A 15,751-nucleotide genomic window follows, 5' to 3' on the forward strand; every position below is an offset into this window, starting at 1 on the left:
TGGTTTCTTCGTGGGGTGTCGAAACGGCCTAAAATTAGATTATAGTGACGGTTGCAAAACTCTTTAATACATTGAAAACCACAGAACTATAAATGAGTGAATTTTATGATATGTAAACTATATCTCAAACTAACTGTCAAAAAAAGAATTCATTACTAACTGTCTGGTTTTAAAAAATAAAATCTTCCTGCCTCTCAAGAGTAGCCCAAAAGAAAAATAACAAAAAAATAAAATCTACAAACATAAACCTTATTAAGTGGAGGAAAAAGCAACAATAATGTAACTATTAAACAAAACCATTCAATGACCTAAAAGTTCTCCAGTTAATAGTCAAATAGATTTTAAATCCAATTATGTCTTCAAAAAAATCCACGCTTTGACCTAACAGTTCAAAACTCCAAATGCATAACATTTTGTTATTAAGCATGTAACATAAATAGATGCCTTTTAATCCTTGATAGCTGTTATCAAATATATCCATGATTAATCTGTGGAATTGGAAGTTTCACTTCCTAGTGATTTTACGTGCAGTACATTCTGAGGTCACTGGAAAAAAGTTAACCTGTACGTATCTGTACAGTATTGCACCAGAAATATTTTTTTAAATGACTGGATTGAAAGCATTTTCTGAACACTCATGCCCTTACCACAAAATATAATCACAAATTGGTGATTTGGCCTAACTCCAACTAAAAAAGTTAACCTGTATGTATCTATATGGTAATTGCATCAAAGAGTTTAGAGTAGCCCTTCTGAAGGCTCAACTCAGGAATATCTTAAAAAAAGATGCAACAAGAAAGTGCTCTTTAGAAAACTGCATTGGTCTAAACTGGTCTGACTAGTGGGCCTCAGCTGGATTCAAACAACCAGTGGCACCTGGCACTTAATGAGTGAATCTAAAGGGGTGTAGCCCAGAAACCTGTGTATTAGACAATCTCCCTAGATGCTGATATTGCCAGTCAGGGAATTATGTTCCTGGGAATTACACTTAGCTCACTAACAGGAGGGCAATCAAAATAAGAGAGGGGCTACCCTTCACTGATTACATCATCTTTAAATTCTTAATTTCCCACAGATCTAGCATTTTACAGAAAAACCAGAAATTATGATTTTTGAAGCAGTGTCAAAATATCTTGAATGTGATGGACATGGGATGAATACACCAAACATGTTTTACGTTCCGCTGGGATAGTAAAGAATACTTTTAAATGAGGAGTACCTCTTTGAAAGTCCTTAAAATGTAATCTTTGGTCTCTAGTCAAGAGAATAATCGAGTCTTAGGAGGAATATTTAAATTGAATTTAATTAAATACAAATGTCACATACTCCCACCTTCCCAGAAACGGTCACTTCATCCTAATTAAGGAAATGGAAAGTAATGATGACTTAAGCCTTATTCTGTGGAATGTATTTAGACAAGTTCAGGCAAACAGCAAAAACTGAAAAGTCCCACCACCATACCTACAACATTCTGAAAATGCTTAAATGTTAACTCCATTCTTTGTCTAGCAGTTCAATATGAGCTGCCAAAATTTAGTCCAATTAGTCAGTTCCAAATAATGTAGGCTCCTTGGAGTCTATAACCTTGGAGTTGTGACAGTTCTCCTTTGACAGTGGACCAGGACACAGGAGCTCCTCTTCCATATTCTTTCAGTTGGCTTGGGCAACTCTGGTTTCAGAACCATGGAAGTTCAACATGGCAGTCACCAACTCTGGAAGATCAAAATCATGTTTCCACCCCCAGTCCTTCCGAGCATTGCTGTCATCAAAGTTCATCGGCCAACTATCCGCTAGGAAAAGATACGCAAGAGTAGCTTAAGTTATTCAGGTTGTGGATTTGCAAAAAGGTCTTGACCATTTTATATAAAGGTCTACCGTACAAGGTACAAAACAGGAAATTCCTTCGAGTAAAGCAGAACCGCTGTTATGCAGTCACCCTCTTCGGGCCAAAGACTATTAACCCATCTTTTGTGAGGCACTGTGAATTTTCACACATTATTAAAATCTCACACAACTTCATAAGAAGTTTTATACTCAAAGAGGTGCTTCCACCCACAAATTGGCAAAGTTACAGTATTTGAAAACCTGGGGCTGTTTTCATACTACCTCTGTTGCTTCTATTTTTCCTTGCTTTATGTTTAAACTGTAAAAATGATGAAAGGCTAACAAGCTGTTTATTTGGAATGAAATGATTTCACCCACTTTAGATATCATTCCCCAAAATCAAAGCATGTGCTGGCTTGAGCTCAACAATTTCTTGGGCTAGGCTCCTTCTCCAAAAGGTGTCTGGACCCTTGGGAAGGATCTATGTTCTCTTTATCCTTCCAAGGTTTACGTTCTCCAGAGACTCAAAGTAAAGGCCTTTGCCACCGGGTACGAACCTATGGCCTGCCGAACGGCATCCACGTTGTATGTGATCTGGAATTCCGGCACGTGCTTGAGGACCTCCTGGGCCAGCTCCTCAGGTGTGAAGCTCATGGCGCTGACATTGTAGGTCCTCATGGAAAGGGACTCGGCTGGGGCCTCCATGACCTCCAGGGTGGCCCTGAGGCAGTCGTCAATGTACATCATGGGCAGCCTCGTGCGGGCTTCCAGGTTGCACTCGAATTTGCCATGCTTTGTGGCATCATGGAAAATCTGGACTGCATAGTCTGAAAGGGAATCCCGTGTGTGGGTTATAACAAAACAATGAACGAGCCTCTTGGATCAAGGCAGCAGTTCTCAAATGTTCTAGTCTCAGAGTCTTTTTATAACAGATTCTTAAAAATTAAGAACTCCAGTCAAGCTCAGTGACTCAGGCCTATAGTCCTAGCAGTTTGGGAGGCTGAGGCAGGCAGATCACCTGAGATCAGGAGTTCAAGACTAGCCTGTCCAACACAGTGAAATCCCAGCTCTACTAAAAATACAAAAATTAGCCAGGTGTGATGGCACACATCTGTAATCCCAGCTACTTGGGAGGCTGAGGCATGAGAATCGCTTGAACCCAGGAGATGGAGACTGCAGTGAGCCGAGATCACGCCATTGCACTCCAGCCTGGGTGACAGAGCAAGACTCCACTTCAAAAAAAAAAAAAAAAAAAAAAAATTGAGAACTCCCAAAGAGATCTGACTAATGTGGGTTATATCAATATTTACTGAAACAGAGTTAACTGAGAATTGTTTAGAATATTACCTTTTTAAATGACAATAAGCCTATCACTTATTAATATGTATAACATTTTATAGGAAAAAGAGTATATTTTCTAAACAAACAAAATTTACTGAGAAGGATGGTCTGTTGTACATTCTAAAAATCTCTTTAGGGTCTGGCTTGATAGGGGTCCGCTGGAGCCCCCATCTGCTTCTGTATCCAGTCTGTTCTTATCTCACACGCCACACCACCTCTGGAAAACTCTACAATGCATTTGTGAAAGGAGAGTGAAAAAGGCCAGTAATGTCTCCATATTGATAAGATTTTGGACCCCCAAGACCCCTTGCAAGTGTCTGGAGGATGACCGGAGCTCCCCAGACCACACCTGGAGAAGCACCATATTAAAAAGCAGAAGTTTTTTAAGGCCTGCTTCCAAATCCCTCTGATGTGGTCAAGTACTTTCTATATTCATTCTCAGGACCACAGATGTGGGAAGGATACCTGATGTGGGACTTACGAAACAGAATGAGTGTTTGAGTCCAAAATAATAATCATACTTATGTTCCTTTCACATACACAATGCCTAGAGTCTATTTTAATAGGGCTTTCTCTGCGTGTTAAGAAACGAGAGGCTGCTGCTTGCTGGGGGTCTTCCTACACTGTGAGTCACAGATTTGTTCTTGAATATTACGTTTTATTCTGGCACTAGGGGTGGCCAATCCCGAGCTGAACTGACAACGCTGGCATGTGCTACCCTTAGTGAGTGTAAGCCAATAGGGTTCACTGTGCTTTTAAAATGCACATCGGGAGATATTACAGAAAAACTCTGGTTAGCATACAGCTAAAAAGATAGCAAATTCATTTACTACAAGACAACTCCACCTAGCAATAAGTCAGTCTATTTTTTTTTTTAATTTTTGGTGGGTGTTTTTTTTTGTTGTTGTTTTTTATTTTTGAGACAGGGTCTCACTCTGTCACCCAGGCTGGAGTGCAGTGGCACGATCTCGGCTCACCGCACCCTTGGCCCTCTGGGCTCAAGAGACCCTCCTGCCTCAGCCTCCCCAGTAGCTGGGACTACAGGTGCGGGCCATCATGCCTGGCTAATTTTTGTTTATTTTTCATAGAGACAAGGTCCCACTGTGTTGTCCAGGCTGGTCTCTGGCTAGAGTGATCCTCCTGCCTCAGCCTCCCAAAGTGCTGGAATTATAGGCATGAGCCTCCGCACCTGGCTAGAAAGCCTATCTAACATATAAAAGATGTAAGAAATAGAAAACACTTAACCAGTTGTTCCTCCTCCAGGCTGGGAGTCAGCTGAAATGATTCCAGGATATCTCAGGCATCGGAAATCTAACCCATACCGGTAATGATAATACTATGAAAAAGAGAGAACGTATTCAAACACAGATATTTTAAATCAGATAGATGCAAGAAAAAAAAAACCTGCCTTTTTCTGAAATCTCATTCCATGCAGTAATATTTAAATACTCCTAAAGAAAATAAAGACTCCTAAGTTTTTATCTTTTAAAGAAAATCAACTTTTTGGTGATACATCAATGCTGTAAATGACACATTAGCCTACAGTAGGCATTTCCAGCCTCTCTTTGGAAAGGCGCCACTGATCATCATCCTAAACGATTCAGCCTGAGTGCATTCCCACACGTGGCATGGGGAAAAGCAGAGGAGAGAACAGTGGATGAGAGGGCCATGGCTATGACAGAACTGGAGGAGCAGGCAGCAACTCAAATCTACTAGAGTTATAAAGATAAACAGTATTTTGCAGTAGTTCACACCTATAATCCCAACACTTTGGGATGCTGAAGTGGGTGGATCACTTCAGGTCAGAAGTTTGAGACCAGCCTGGCCAACATGGCAAAACACTGCCTCTACTAAAAATATAAAATTTAGCTGGGCATGGTGGCACGTGCCTATAATCCCAGCTACTTCGGAGGCTGAGGCATGAGAATCCCTTGAACCCAGGAGGCGGAGGCTGCTATGAGCTGAGATCACGCCACCACACTACAGCCTGGGTGACAGAGCAAGACTCTGTCTCAAAAAACAAACAAACAAACAAAAAAACCCAAGATGTTTGAGGTTTTAGAGTTACTACCAATGGCTATCAATACTGGAAGCCAGAAAGAATGGTGGGGTACAAGTAAGACAAGCAGCAAATGAAGAGATGGGGGCTGTGCACGGGGCACCCAAGAAGTGCTGAGTGTTCCCATACGGTTGAGGTTTCAGGAGCTGGAAACACCTGCTACATGGCAAACCTAGTGAGTTAAGTAAGTGACTCTGGGGCTGGGATCCAAGAAGAGGGAAAGTTCCTCCAGGGATGAATCACCAGGCCTTGGAGGCAAAAAGAATGAGAAAGCAAACAGCAAATCGTGCCAGCCAGGGCACATTCAGCAATCTTGCTGAGTGATGCTTACTTCTCCCATGAGCTCCGCGTGGACCTTGGACACCCCGTAGATGGTCCTGGGTCTCTGAATACAGAGATCGGGGGTTGGGTTCCGGGGAGAGGTGGGTCCAAAAGCCCCGATCGTGCTAGGCACAAACAATCGCAGATTGTGTTCCGCAGCGACGTCCAGGATGTTATGCAGGCCTGAAATGAACAGACACTATCAGAATCTGAAAACATCTCTTCTTAAAGAACTAGAAAAATGGGCAAATAAATCACATCCAGCCAGAGCCAGATGCTTACCAGTTATATTCACTGCTCTCGCCAGGGAAACATTTGCTTCTCCAATGGCGCTGAGCAAAGCGCTGTAATGAAACAGCCAGGTGATGCGGTTGTTTACCACGATCTCCCGAAGATTCTTATAATCCAAGATATCAGAATAAATGAACGGACCTGCAAGGAACATAAATTGAAACCACGAATGTGAAAAGGGCTGTGAACTAAATGGACCTTTCCCCTTTCCGCCGTTGACTTGTGAATTTCACTGGTAGCCATGCGGTAACTAAGCCAGCTGGGCACTAGGCAGCATTTTTCTTATGGAAGAATCACAAGTCACAATCACTCCCCCCAGGTAGTGACAGCAAATGCTCCTACAGGACCTGCCTGGGCCAGACCCTGTTCTAAGGACTTTATGTACATTTCTTTCCCACACAGCCTTGGAGGTAAACACATTTTACTAATGAGGAAACAGGCACCGAGAGGTTAAGCAACTTGCCAGGATCAGAGAACAAGTGGAGGAAATGGGGCTGCAGCTAGGCATCGGGCTCCAGAGTGGGTGCCGTTCCTCCCAGCCCTGTATGCACAGAGTGGCTTCACTCTGCTTCCAAGGTGCACATTTGAAAAGGAATAGAGAAACGGACATATTCACCACCACCACCACCTTGGTATAGAAGAGCCAAAAATCATGAGTTTATCATACTCAATTACACAGAGGTAAAGTTGATCTTGTTCTGTGCCAATTTTCCCCACTTACAGCAAACTGTCACTCTTCCCCATGGCGAGCAGCAAAAGGCTGATGCTGAACCAGGAAGGACTAGGAGGCATTACAAAACCTTATTTTTGGGGCAGCGGGGACAGAGTCTTGCTCTGTCGCTCAGGCTGGAGTGCAGTGATGCAATCACGGCTCACTGCAGCCTCCATCTCCTGGGCTCAAGTGGTCCTCCCAAGTAGCTAGGACTACAGGCATGTGCCACCATGCCCAGCTCATTTTTTATTTCTTGTGGAGACAGGGTCTCACTATATTGCCCAGGCTAGTCTTGAACTCCTGGACTCAACTGATCCTCCCACCTCAGCCTCCCAAATTGCTGGGATTACAGGTGTGAGCCACCATGCCTAGTCATAAAAACATTTTTGAAGCAGTAAAAAACCTGACTAGAAGAGCTTGAGGTTTGTGTGTGTGTGTGTATGTGTGTAGTACTTTAAGAGCAATTCTACACTGTAACAACAGGATTTATTTTTCCAAATTTCTAAAGTTCCTTTTCTTTAGTACAGAACTTGATTTTTGTTTGTATTCTCTCCAAGTCAACAAGCTAACTTAAAATACAAAGACAGGAAACAAAGTTTTTATTTCAAATAACATCAAAATATATTATTCCAAAAACTTCAAGGTCAAAAGAATTCTGTTCTTTTATCACTTGAACAAGCAGCAGCATTAAAAATATGTATTTTTTTATTATACTTTAAGTTTTAGGGTACATGTGCACAATGTGCAGGTTTGTTACATATGTATACATGTGCCATGTTGGTGTGCTGCACCCATTAACTCGTCATTTAACATTAGGTATATCTCCTAATGCTATCCCTCCACGCTCCCCCCACCCCACAACAGGCCCCGGTGTGTGATGTTCCCCTTCCTGTGTCCATGTGTTCTCATTGTTCAATTCCCATCTATGAGTGAGAACATGCAGTGTTTGGTTTTTCGTCCTTGCGATAGTTTGCTGAGAATGATGGTTTCCAGCTTCATCTATGTCCCTACAAAGGACATGAACTCATCATTTTTTATGGCTGCATAGTATTCCATGGTGTATATGTGCCACATTTTCTTAATCCAGTCTATCACTGTTGGACATTTGGGTTGGTTCCAAGTCTTTGCTATGTGAATAGTGCTGCAATAAACATACGCGTGCATGTGTCTTTATAGTAGCATGTTTTATAATTCTTTGGGTAAAATATGTATTTTTAAGTGAAATACCAGTGCCTCAATAACTCCTCTTTGAGTCATAAACTCAGCTATGAGCTGTTGCACTCAACAATTTCATAAGCCACCTCTTTGTGCTTTGAAAATTAGAGATAAAAATAAAAGCAAGACCTATTGATCTCTTACCACTGTGAAAGACATGATCGGGGGGTTTCCTTATGTCAGACAAAATCACATTGTCCTTTCCAAATCGTTTCCTAAAGGGAAAATCAACACACACAAGTTGGCAACATCTAGGATGCAATGAGTCCTGTGAGAAGTCATTTAAAATAAGAACTGTAGTTTTCTGCCAGCCTCCAAATCTCTACTTCCTCTTCATCCTCAATTTCCACACCTTCAGTTCTTGTCTCTCTCACACTCAGGCCTCTATTTCCCTGCCCATGACTCTGTCTTCTGTTTCTCCTCTCAGCTGACTGTTAACCCTATGCTTGTCACCAGTTTCTTCCCATTACCCCCTAGAGTTTTTACCTCTTCCTCATCATTCTTCTTATCTTCTCTCCCCTCTTCTTATTCTCTCATCCCATTCGCTCCAAATCTCACACTCTTCCCTTCCAGTTTACACCTGTACTTCCCTTGGTTCTCAAACAACTAAAAGTCAAAGCGATTCATTGGGAGATGTGTGTCTCACTTTGCCTAAGTTAGGAAAGAGAGAGAGAGAGAGCAAAGCACCAGTCTGGAGATGTTGAGTCAAGGGCCTGCTACAAGTCTGTGATATTCAGAGGCAAAATAAAATGTATTTTAGGCTGGGCACAATAGCTCACATCTGTAATCCCAGCACTTTGGGAAGGCGAGGTGGGCAGATCACTTGAGGCCAGGAGTTAGAAGACCAGCCTGGGCAACAGCGAGAGCCCATCTCTACCAAAAATACAAAAAATTAGCTGGGCATGGTGGTATGTGCCTGTAGTCCCAGCTACTCGGGAGGCTGAGGCAGGAGAATCACTTGAACCCAGGAGGTGGAGGTTATAGTGAGCCGGGATTGCACCACTGCACTCCAGCCTGGGTGACAGACTGAGGCTCCATCTCAAAAAAAAAAAAACTATATCTATATCTCTATATATCTATATCTATATTTATATATAGCAGTTATTTAGATATATCTTAACAATGGTAAGGAGCAAGAGGAGAGAGAAAAGAAGTTTAAAAGGCATCCCAATGCCTTTTAAAGGCTCCATATACTTAAGAACTCAGATTTTAAATTTCAAGTTTTTAGGGCTCTTACCTCAAAAGATTAGCAAGCCCCACTCCCAGCTGGCCAAGACCCCCTAGATGAAGAAGAAAAAAAGTGAAGCTTTAATGCAAATCTAAACAGTTCAATTATTCCCAGAAGGTAATAACTGAGTGAGACTAGTTTTCAGTCTTAGCTAACTACGTAAGTCCTAGGTTGAGCTGATATAACTGCTGCTTACTTCCAATCTTCTCAGAAACACGGTGCAGCACTTAGAAATGCAATGATCTCCCCCAGGCTAGGACAGAGGCCAATACAGGTAACATTCGTTTCAGAGACAACACTCTCACCAGCATGGAGTGGTTCCGAGAAAGAGGAGAAGCAAGGGCATAAGAAGAGGAAAATCTCATGAAAGCCAGACACAGGTCTGGAATTTCTTGGGGCAGGAACTCAATCTTGGCCTTCATTATTTTGATGAACTTTGAAGCTTGTCTGCTATGGGCGACAAAATCATTCAAAACCAGTATGAACAGATTCATATCCACCTCTGGTGAGATGAGGCAGAATCCCATCCTCCATTAGAAGTGGCCTGGGATATGAAAGGGCAAAGAGGCAGGGAGAAACCAAGAAGTCATTTGAAAAAGGGGCAGACAACTGAATCAACAAGGCGCCACCGAGAAAGTTAAAATCAATAGTACAGCTTCTAGTTTGAAGGATTAAACATGCCATTAATAGAAACGGGAGGCCAGTGGGCTAGGAGCACATTTGGGTAAGGACAACAGTCCATTTCATTTGAGAGAAACTGATGAGGCAGGAAAATATAAAAGTGGGACTTCCTGTAAGCATTTGTTAACTTGGGAGTAAAACCAGGACACCCTGAAAGATGCATCATTAGGGGAGGTGAGAGGGAATAAAACAAACACTCGGACAACACAATGGGTGAATCCGAAGAAAGGCACAGAGGGACATCTACTAAGCTTGAAACTTATTTCAGCATCAGAAGTGGACAAGGCAGTAAAAGAACGCGTGCACGCGCGCACACACACACACACACACGAAAATGAGAAGGGTAATGCTGTAAAACCAAGGGAAGAAAGCCTGGCAAGGAAGAGAAAGAAGTAAAACATGTCCATCAAACTGGAGGTAGGCTTGGGCTGGCTGGAAGTGACAGAGTAAAGTCTGGAGTGACAAGGATACAAAATCAGGGGCCGAACATATTTGAGGTGAGGAGGTTCAGGGAGCGAGTCACTGGCAATGATGAGCTCAATGGCAACAATGAGCTCAAGGGCCATGATGAGCTCGAGGACAACAATGAACGCTGCGGCAACAAGTCCCTTGGCCAGACGCTAACTTACCTTCTCTATTTCCAACACGCAAATGTGCAATAATAGTTTGGGATTAATGACTCTGAGTTTAGGTTCAGGAGTCTGGCCAAGGAACAGCGTGCCTAACACCAGAATCAATGTTCTAGCCCCAGCATCCTCCTGTCCACTAGCCTTTGCTCCCCAGACTGATCCTAATATGGAAGGAAACCAAATTCCAGAGCAGCTATTTGGCCCCCAGTTTCCTAGATTCCTTCGAACAACAACAAAAATTATGGCAGGGAAAACCAAGTGCTGGCAATAGTGATGAAATAAGGATTTGGATTTGCAAAATTCTAAAAAAACAAACAAAAAAGCCAATAGTGAAAAAGGCAGTGTCTGATCAATAAGATCAGCTGCTCTAATTTAAAACTTTCGTATTATAAAATACCTCATTCTGAAATCCTTTTCATAGTACAGAGAATAAATCCAGATTCTGTCATCTGGCCAAGCCTGTTTTTGCTGCATTATCGGCTACAGAGACAGGCAGTATGGTTCGGATAGCACATTACACATTCCAAAAACAAAGGCACAGACACATAGCACAGGAAACAATCCAGCCATGGAAGTAGAAAAAAGAAAAGAAAAACTAACCTGTAATTAAGACTCGTGGATGGTCTGTGTCAGAGAAAGACGCAGAGTGGAAGTTAGCATCTGCTGGAATTTGCCGAGGGGAGATGCCCAGAAAGCGGACCGGCAGGACAGGTGTCCAACAGCCACAGGCTGGGCTCTGCCCCAGTCGCCTCAGCATCCTAATGAACAGCATTTTCTTTTCAAATACCTTGTGAGAAAAAAGGAGCAGAGTTAACGATGTGACCTTTTATCCCTCCAGCTCTTCAAAACAAACTCTTCAGCTAAAATGAACGCTAAGATTGTCAGCGAATGAGCAAAGCTATGCTTTTATTTTTTTATTATTATTTTTTAAAGCTATGCTTTTAGATTCAGGAATCAAACTAAACAGACTGCTGAGTTCACCGACAGGAAGCCAGTCCAGGGCCTCCTGTGAGCCAGGCCCTGTGATAAAGGGATAAAGTGTTGCTCACACAAAGTCCAGCCAAACAAAGGCCGAACTGAGATTCAGAACTGACACCGCGCAATGCTGACACCAGCTGGGATCTAATGCAACAGAGGCGGTAACTGCACAGAGAACCTGCACATCACAGAGACAAAGTCAGTGGATCCTAGCAAAGGCTTTAAGTCTTGACTACAACTGTTATCAACTTGTCCACACAACATCTGAGGATACAAATGGGTCCCAGATTAAATACAAAGTGCCCTATAAATCTTGTGTTAACACTCACATGTTATGATGAACCAGCCTAGAAAAGCAGAGGGTTAAAATAAAAGGATAAAAAGGCTTGCAGCAGTATTTAGTAAGCTGTGAAGGATTTTTGTTTTTCCATCATCCCTGTAGAACGGGTCACGTAAAAAAGCCATTTTCTTATTGTTTCAAAGATCACATAATTTAATTTAGTCTAGCTCCTCCTCCTCATCAGCTTTAGTAGTACCAGCTGACCATGAGATCAGCCCTGGCCTTAGAGGCCAAGACGGTCCAGTCACATATGGCTCGAGACTGCCATGTTCCTCAACCTGTCCCCAACACCCAGGCAGGCATGTCTTGAGAGTAAACCAGAGCTGCCCAGCTTGCTTTGCTGGTTCTAACAGCAAACCCCCCACCCTCCCTACAGGCAGGCCTACCACACACTCACACTGACCTGTGGCCTCTACTCACCTGCCCACTGGAAGAGGAAGATCTCTTCCAACAGGAAAGGCAGGTGAGCTTCAAAGCCAACTCAGGTGTCCCATCCCCTCAAGCATCTTCTATTTTGCATTATAAAGGGAGAAAAAGTAAACAAACCACAGTTAGAGACATTTCCTGTAAGATATGAACTTACAGGAAGGTACTCAGTGCCTCAAGTAGATTTAAGACAGTGATTTCAAGTTAAATGCCAGAAGTAGCAGAAGCTTTCTTGCAATCCCTAATCATACTAAAACCCAAATTACAGGAAACAAAAGGAAAATAATGTCTTTTCAAAACATACACCTTTTCACACCTTTCTGGGTCATGAGGGTTTTGCTCTTTACTACTCCATAACAAGACAGGTCAGTGACTGGACCCACCAGGTGTCCAGCATCTACAAGACACCTGAGGCCCTTCACCCCAGCTAATGTTCTCGAATAAGTGAGCAGAAGAGAACCTTCTCACCGTGGGCACATCTCTGCTTTTACTGCACAGGCCCAAAGTGATGAGGCAGGTGTCCAGGATGGGCCACATTACAGGAAAGGCCTGAGCTTTTCCTCAAGCAACCCTTAGAGGAACACTAAGTGTAGCCACTGCTGGCACCTGAAACCAGGTAAGAACTTGGATTCTTTTTCTTTTCTTTTTTTTTTTTTTTTTTTTTGAGACGGAGTCTGGCTCTGTCGCCCAGGCTGGAGTGCAGTCGTGTGATCTTGGCTCACTGCAAACTCTGCCTCTTGGGTTCACGCCATTCTCCTGCCTCAGCCTCCCGAGTAGGTGGAACTACAGGCACCCACCACCACACTCGGCTAATTTTTTTTTTTTGTATTTTTTTTTTTTAGTAGAGACAGGGTTTTACCATGTTAGCCAGGATGGTCTCAATCTCCTGACCTCGTGATCCACCCGCCTCGGCCTCCCAAAGTGCTGGGATTACAGGCATAAGCCACCACACCCGGCCAAGAACTTGGATTCCTACAGTCACTTATTTCGGCAAGTGCAAAGGGATATTGAGGAAGCCCAGAGACAACATTTCCCAGAACATTAGAGACTGAAAGACAATTCCAATTCCTGAAAGCAAAATAATGAATGGTCACAGTTAAAAAGGGGTTTTCTTTTAATTTAAAAATTGAAGACTGGAGCTGCGGGGGAAAGGAAACCCTAAAGATATAAAACAGGTACAAATGTATTCATCTCTTTCTCCACAAAGGGAAAGCATGAAGGAGGCACCCAACAAATTGTTAATTGAATGTGAAGTTTTAGTTCAACAACATGGACAGTTCGTAATGGAGTTGGTTCTTCTTATTCCACTATTGTAAGTGGCTAACATTTTTTGCTGTTTATATGCCACAAGCTGGTGAGTGCTTAACAGCACTACTACAAGCACCACTCCCCTAGAAAACCTAGTTCTTAACCACCGCACAGCAATACTGCCTCTATTAGAGAATCGCTTTAACAATACATAGGTATTAAAAACAAAAATAAAATTTAAAAACCCTCCAACCATCTACAGCATGCAGCTTTTCTTCTTGCTCCTGCCAAGTTAAACTTAATACCCTTCAGGCAGAAGTTCTCTAACTTTTTGGTCTTAAAACTCCTTTACACTCTTAAAAATGGAGAACTCCAAAAAGCTACTGTTAATGTTGGTTATATCTATTACTATTTAGTGTTAGAAAACAAATAAATGTTTAACATCTTAATTAATTCATTTAAAAACAATAAACATGTTAACATAAACATCATTATTAAAATAACTATATTTTCGGGAGGCTGAGGCAGAAGAATTGCTTGAACCAGAGATGTGGAGGTTGCAGTGAGCCGAGATGGTGCCACTGCACTCCACTCCAGCCTGGGAGACAGAGCAAGACTACATCTCAAAAACAAACAAACAAACTGTTTTCCAATACAAAAAATATCCAGTGGAAGGAGTGCCATTATTTTAAACTTTATACTTCTCTTTGATAAAAAACAAAAAAAAACCAACTGGATTTTCATATCCGCTTCTGTAATTTGTTGTTCTAATTGAAAAAAAATCCAAACAGCAGTGAAAAGAGGAAATGGTATTTTATTCATTTTTTCAAATAACTCTGGATGTTCGTCTTTGCTACCACTCCAAAACTCAATCCATCAGTCTTCTTAAAGTTTAGTTGTGATGCGGAATCTGAAACCTTATCAATGAACTTTTTGTACTTTTCTACATTAAAACTTACTTTAATGCTTTAAATCAATGGTCTCCAACATTTTTAGCACCAGGGACCAGTTTTGTGGAAGACAATTTTCCGTGGACTGGGAGGAAAGGGGGTGGCTTCAGGATGATTCAAGCATATTCCATTTATTGTGCACTTTATTTCTATTATTATTGCATTGTAATATAAAATAATTATTGGTTCAGTAAGTTATGCACATTGTCCAAATATTAACACACTTCACTATATAATATTCAAAAGTCCTACTAGGTAATATCACCACTGGTCTCATCAGAAAATTCCTAAGTATGGGGAAGCTGTCAAGCTCGTGGTAAATACAAATTAATTGGCAACAAACACTGTTAGTTGTTTCCTTGAAGTGACAGGCTCACTTCGTTCATGTTTTAGAATACGTCTGGCAATTATCCAAGTATGAATACTCATTGTCTGTCAGTCAGTCTGTCAAGCAAAAATGGTTTTCTATTAAGAAAAGTGGCCAGTTTAGCTCACAATTCAATCACACACTGCTTTACCTGAAGACAACCATCACACTTTGAAATACGCCACAGAATGCTTTATGGGCACTTTCCTACACTATACAGCATATCAAAGACATGCATACTCATAAGTCAAGATTTAATCCGGACAGTCATTTTTACTGTTTCATCGGGACATTCTTAAGTAAAGCTGGCAATTTTCTCTTATTTTATATTGAAAGCATAGGGTGGTAAAGAATACAGTGACGACTAGAACAGCTTGGTACCATCTGCCCTGACTTGCACAAAGGCACCAGGAGTTTTACCCAACATTGCTCTGGCACCATCAATGCAAATTCAATGCACTTGTTCCAGAATGAACCACAAAATTCAAAAAAGTTATTCAACACTTTGAATATCTTGGCACTACTCATGTTTGCTACCAAGCATTCACTAAAAAGATACACTCTATTGTAAAGATAAAGGATTGTATATTGTATTACATATTACAATAAAAAGATTATCTAGAAAGGTATTGATTGGTTTGGTGCTGATACCAGAAGAATACAAGCACAATGGCACCTCTAGTCTTTCTTCCATTTGTAAGGCAGAAATTCACTTCTACAGTCAATATACTAACTGAGTCTTCACGTTTCAGCTAAATCTTTAATTTGGCAGATTACTGTATCATTGGAAAGTTGAAGTGCTATGAGCTCTTTCAATGCTTTTTCATCTAAACAAGGCTTTATCGTGTGTTTCTGCAACGAATGCAACTTGATAATTTACCCTGCTTTATGCTTCAACTTTGTCGGTTTTAGTTCGAAAAGCTATGACAAAAATTTCTGGCTTTTAAAAAGCTCATTATATCCACACTTAAGCAATTCAATTCATTTTTCTTTAGAGGACTCTGAATGGTTGGTCTCAAAATAATGCTACTGGCACCATAATACTATTGAAAATGGTTCTCTGGCATAAGATTCATAAGACCAATTACTAACAGCTATAAAGCTGAGGAAAGCTTTCACCTTGCCTTAGTTTTGCCCATTT

General features: G+C 41.7%; 1 protein-coding gene across 1 annotated transcript; it reads right to left on the reverse strand.

The window, feature by feature from the left end:
• Positions 1–324: 324 nt before the first annotated feature.
• LOC100445336 (L-threonine 3-dehydrogenase, mitochondrial) lies at positions 325–12,400 on the reverse strand. The gene is made up of 9 exons (XM_024251261.3): positions 12,040–12,400; positions 10,902–11,088; positions 9,001–9,043; positions 7,908–7,978; positions 5,828–5,977; positions 5,556–5,728; positions 4,411–4,501; positions 2,382–2,651; positions 325–1,790 (listed from the first exon to the last, which is right to left on the reverse strand). Exons 2-9 carry the CDS (start codon positions 11,071–11,073, stop codon positions 1,651–1,653), a joined length of 1,110 nt encoding a protein of 369 aa, XP_024107029.1. The 5' UTR covers positions 11,074–11,088; positions 12,040–12,400; the 3' UTR covers positions 325–1,650.
• Between the last annotated feature and the right edge of the window lie 3,351 nt (positions 12,401–15,751).

This window comes from Pongo abelii, chromosome 7 (genome assembly GCF_028885655.2).
Source record: "Pongo abelii isolate AG06213 chromosome 7, NHGRI_mPonAbe1-v2.0_pri, whole genome shotgun sequence".
NCBI lineage: Eukaryota > Metazoa > Chordata > Mammalia > Primates > Hominidae > Pongo > Pongo abelii.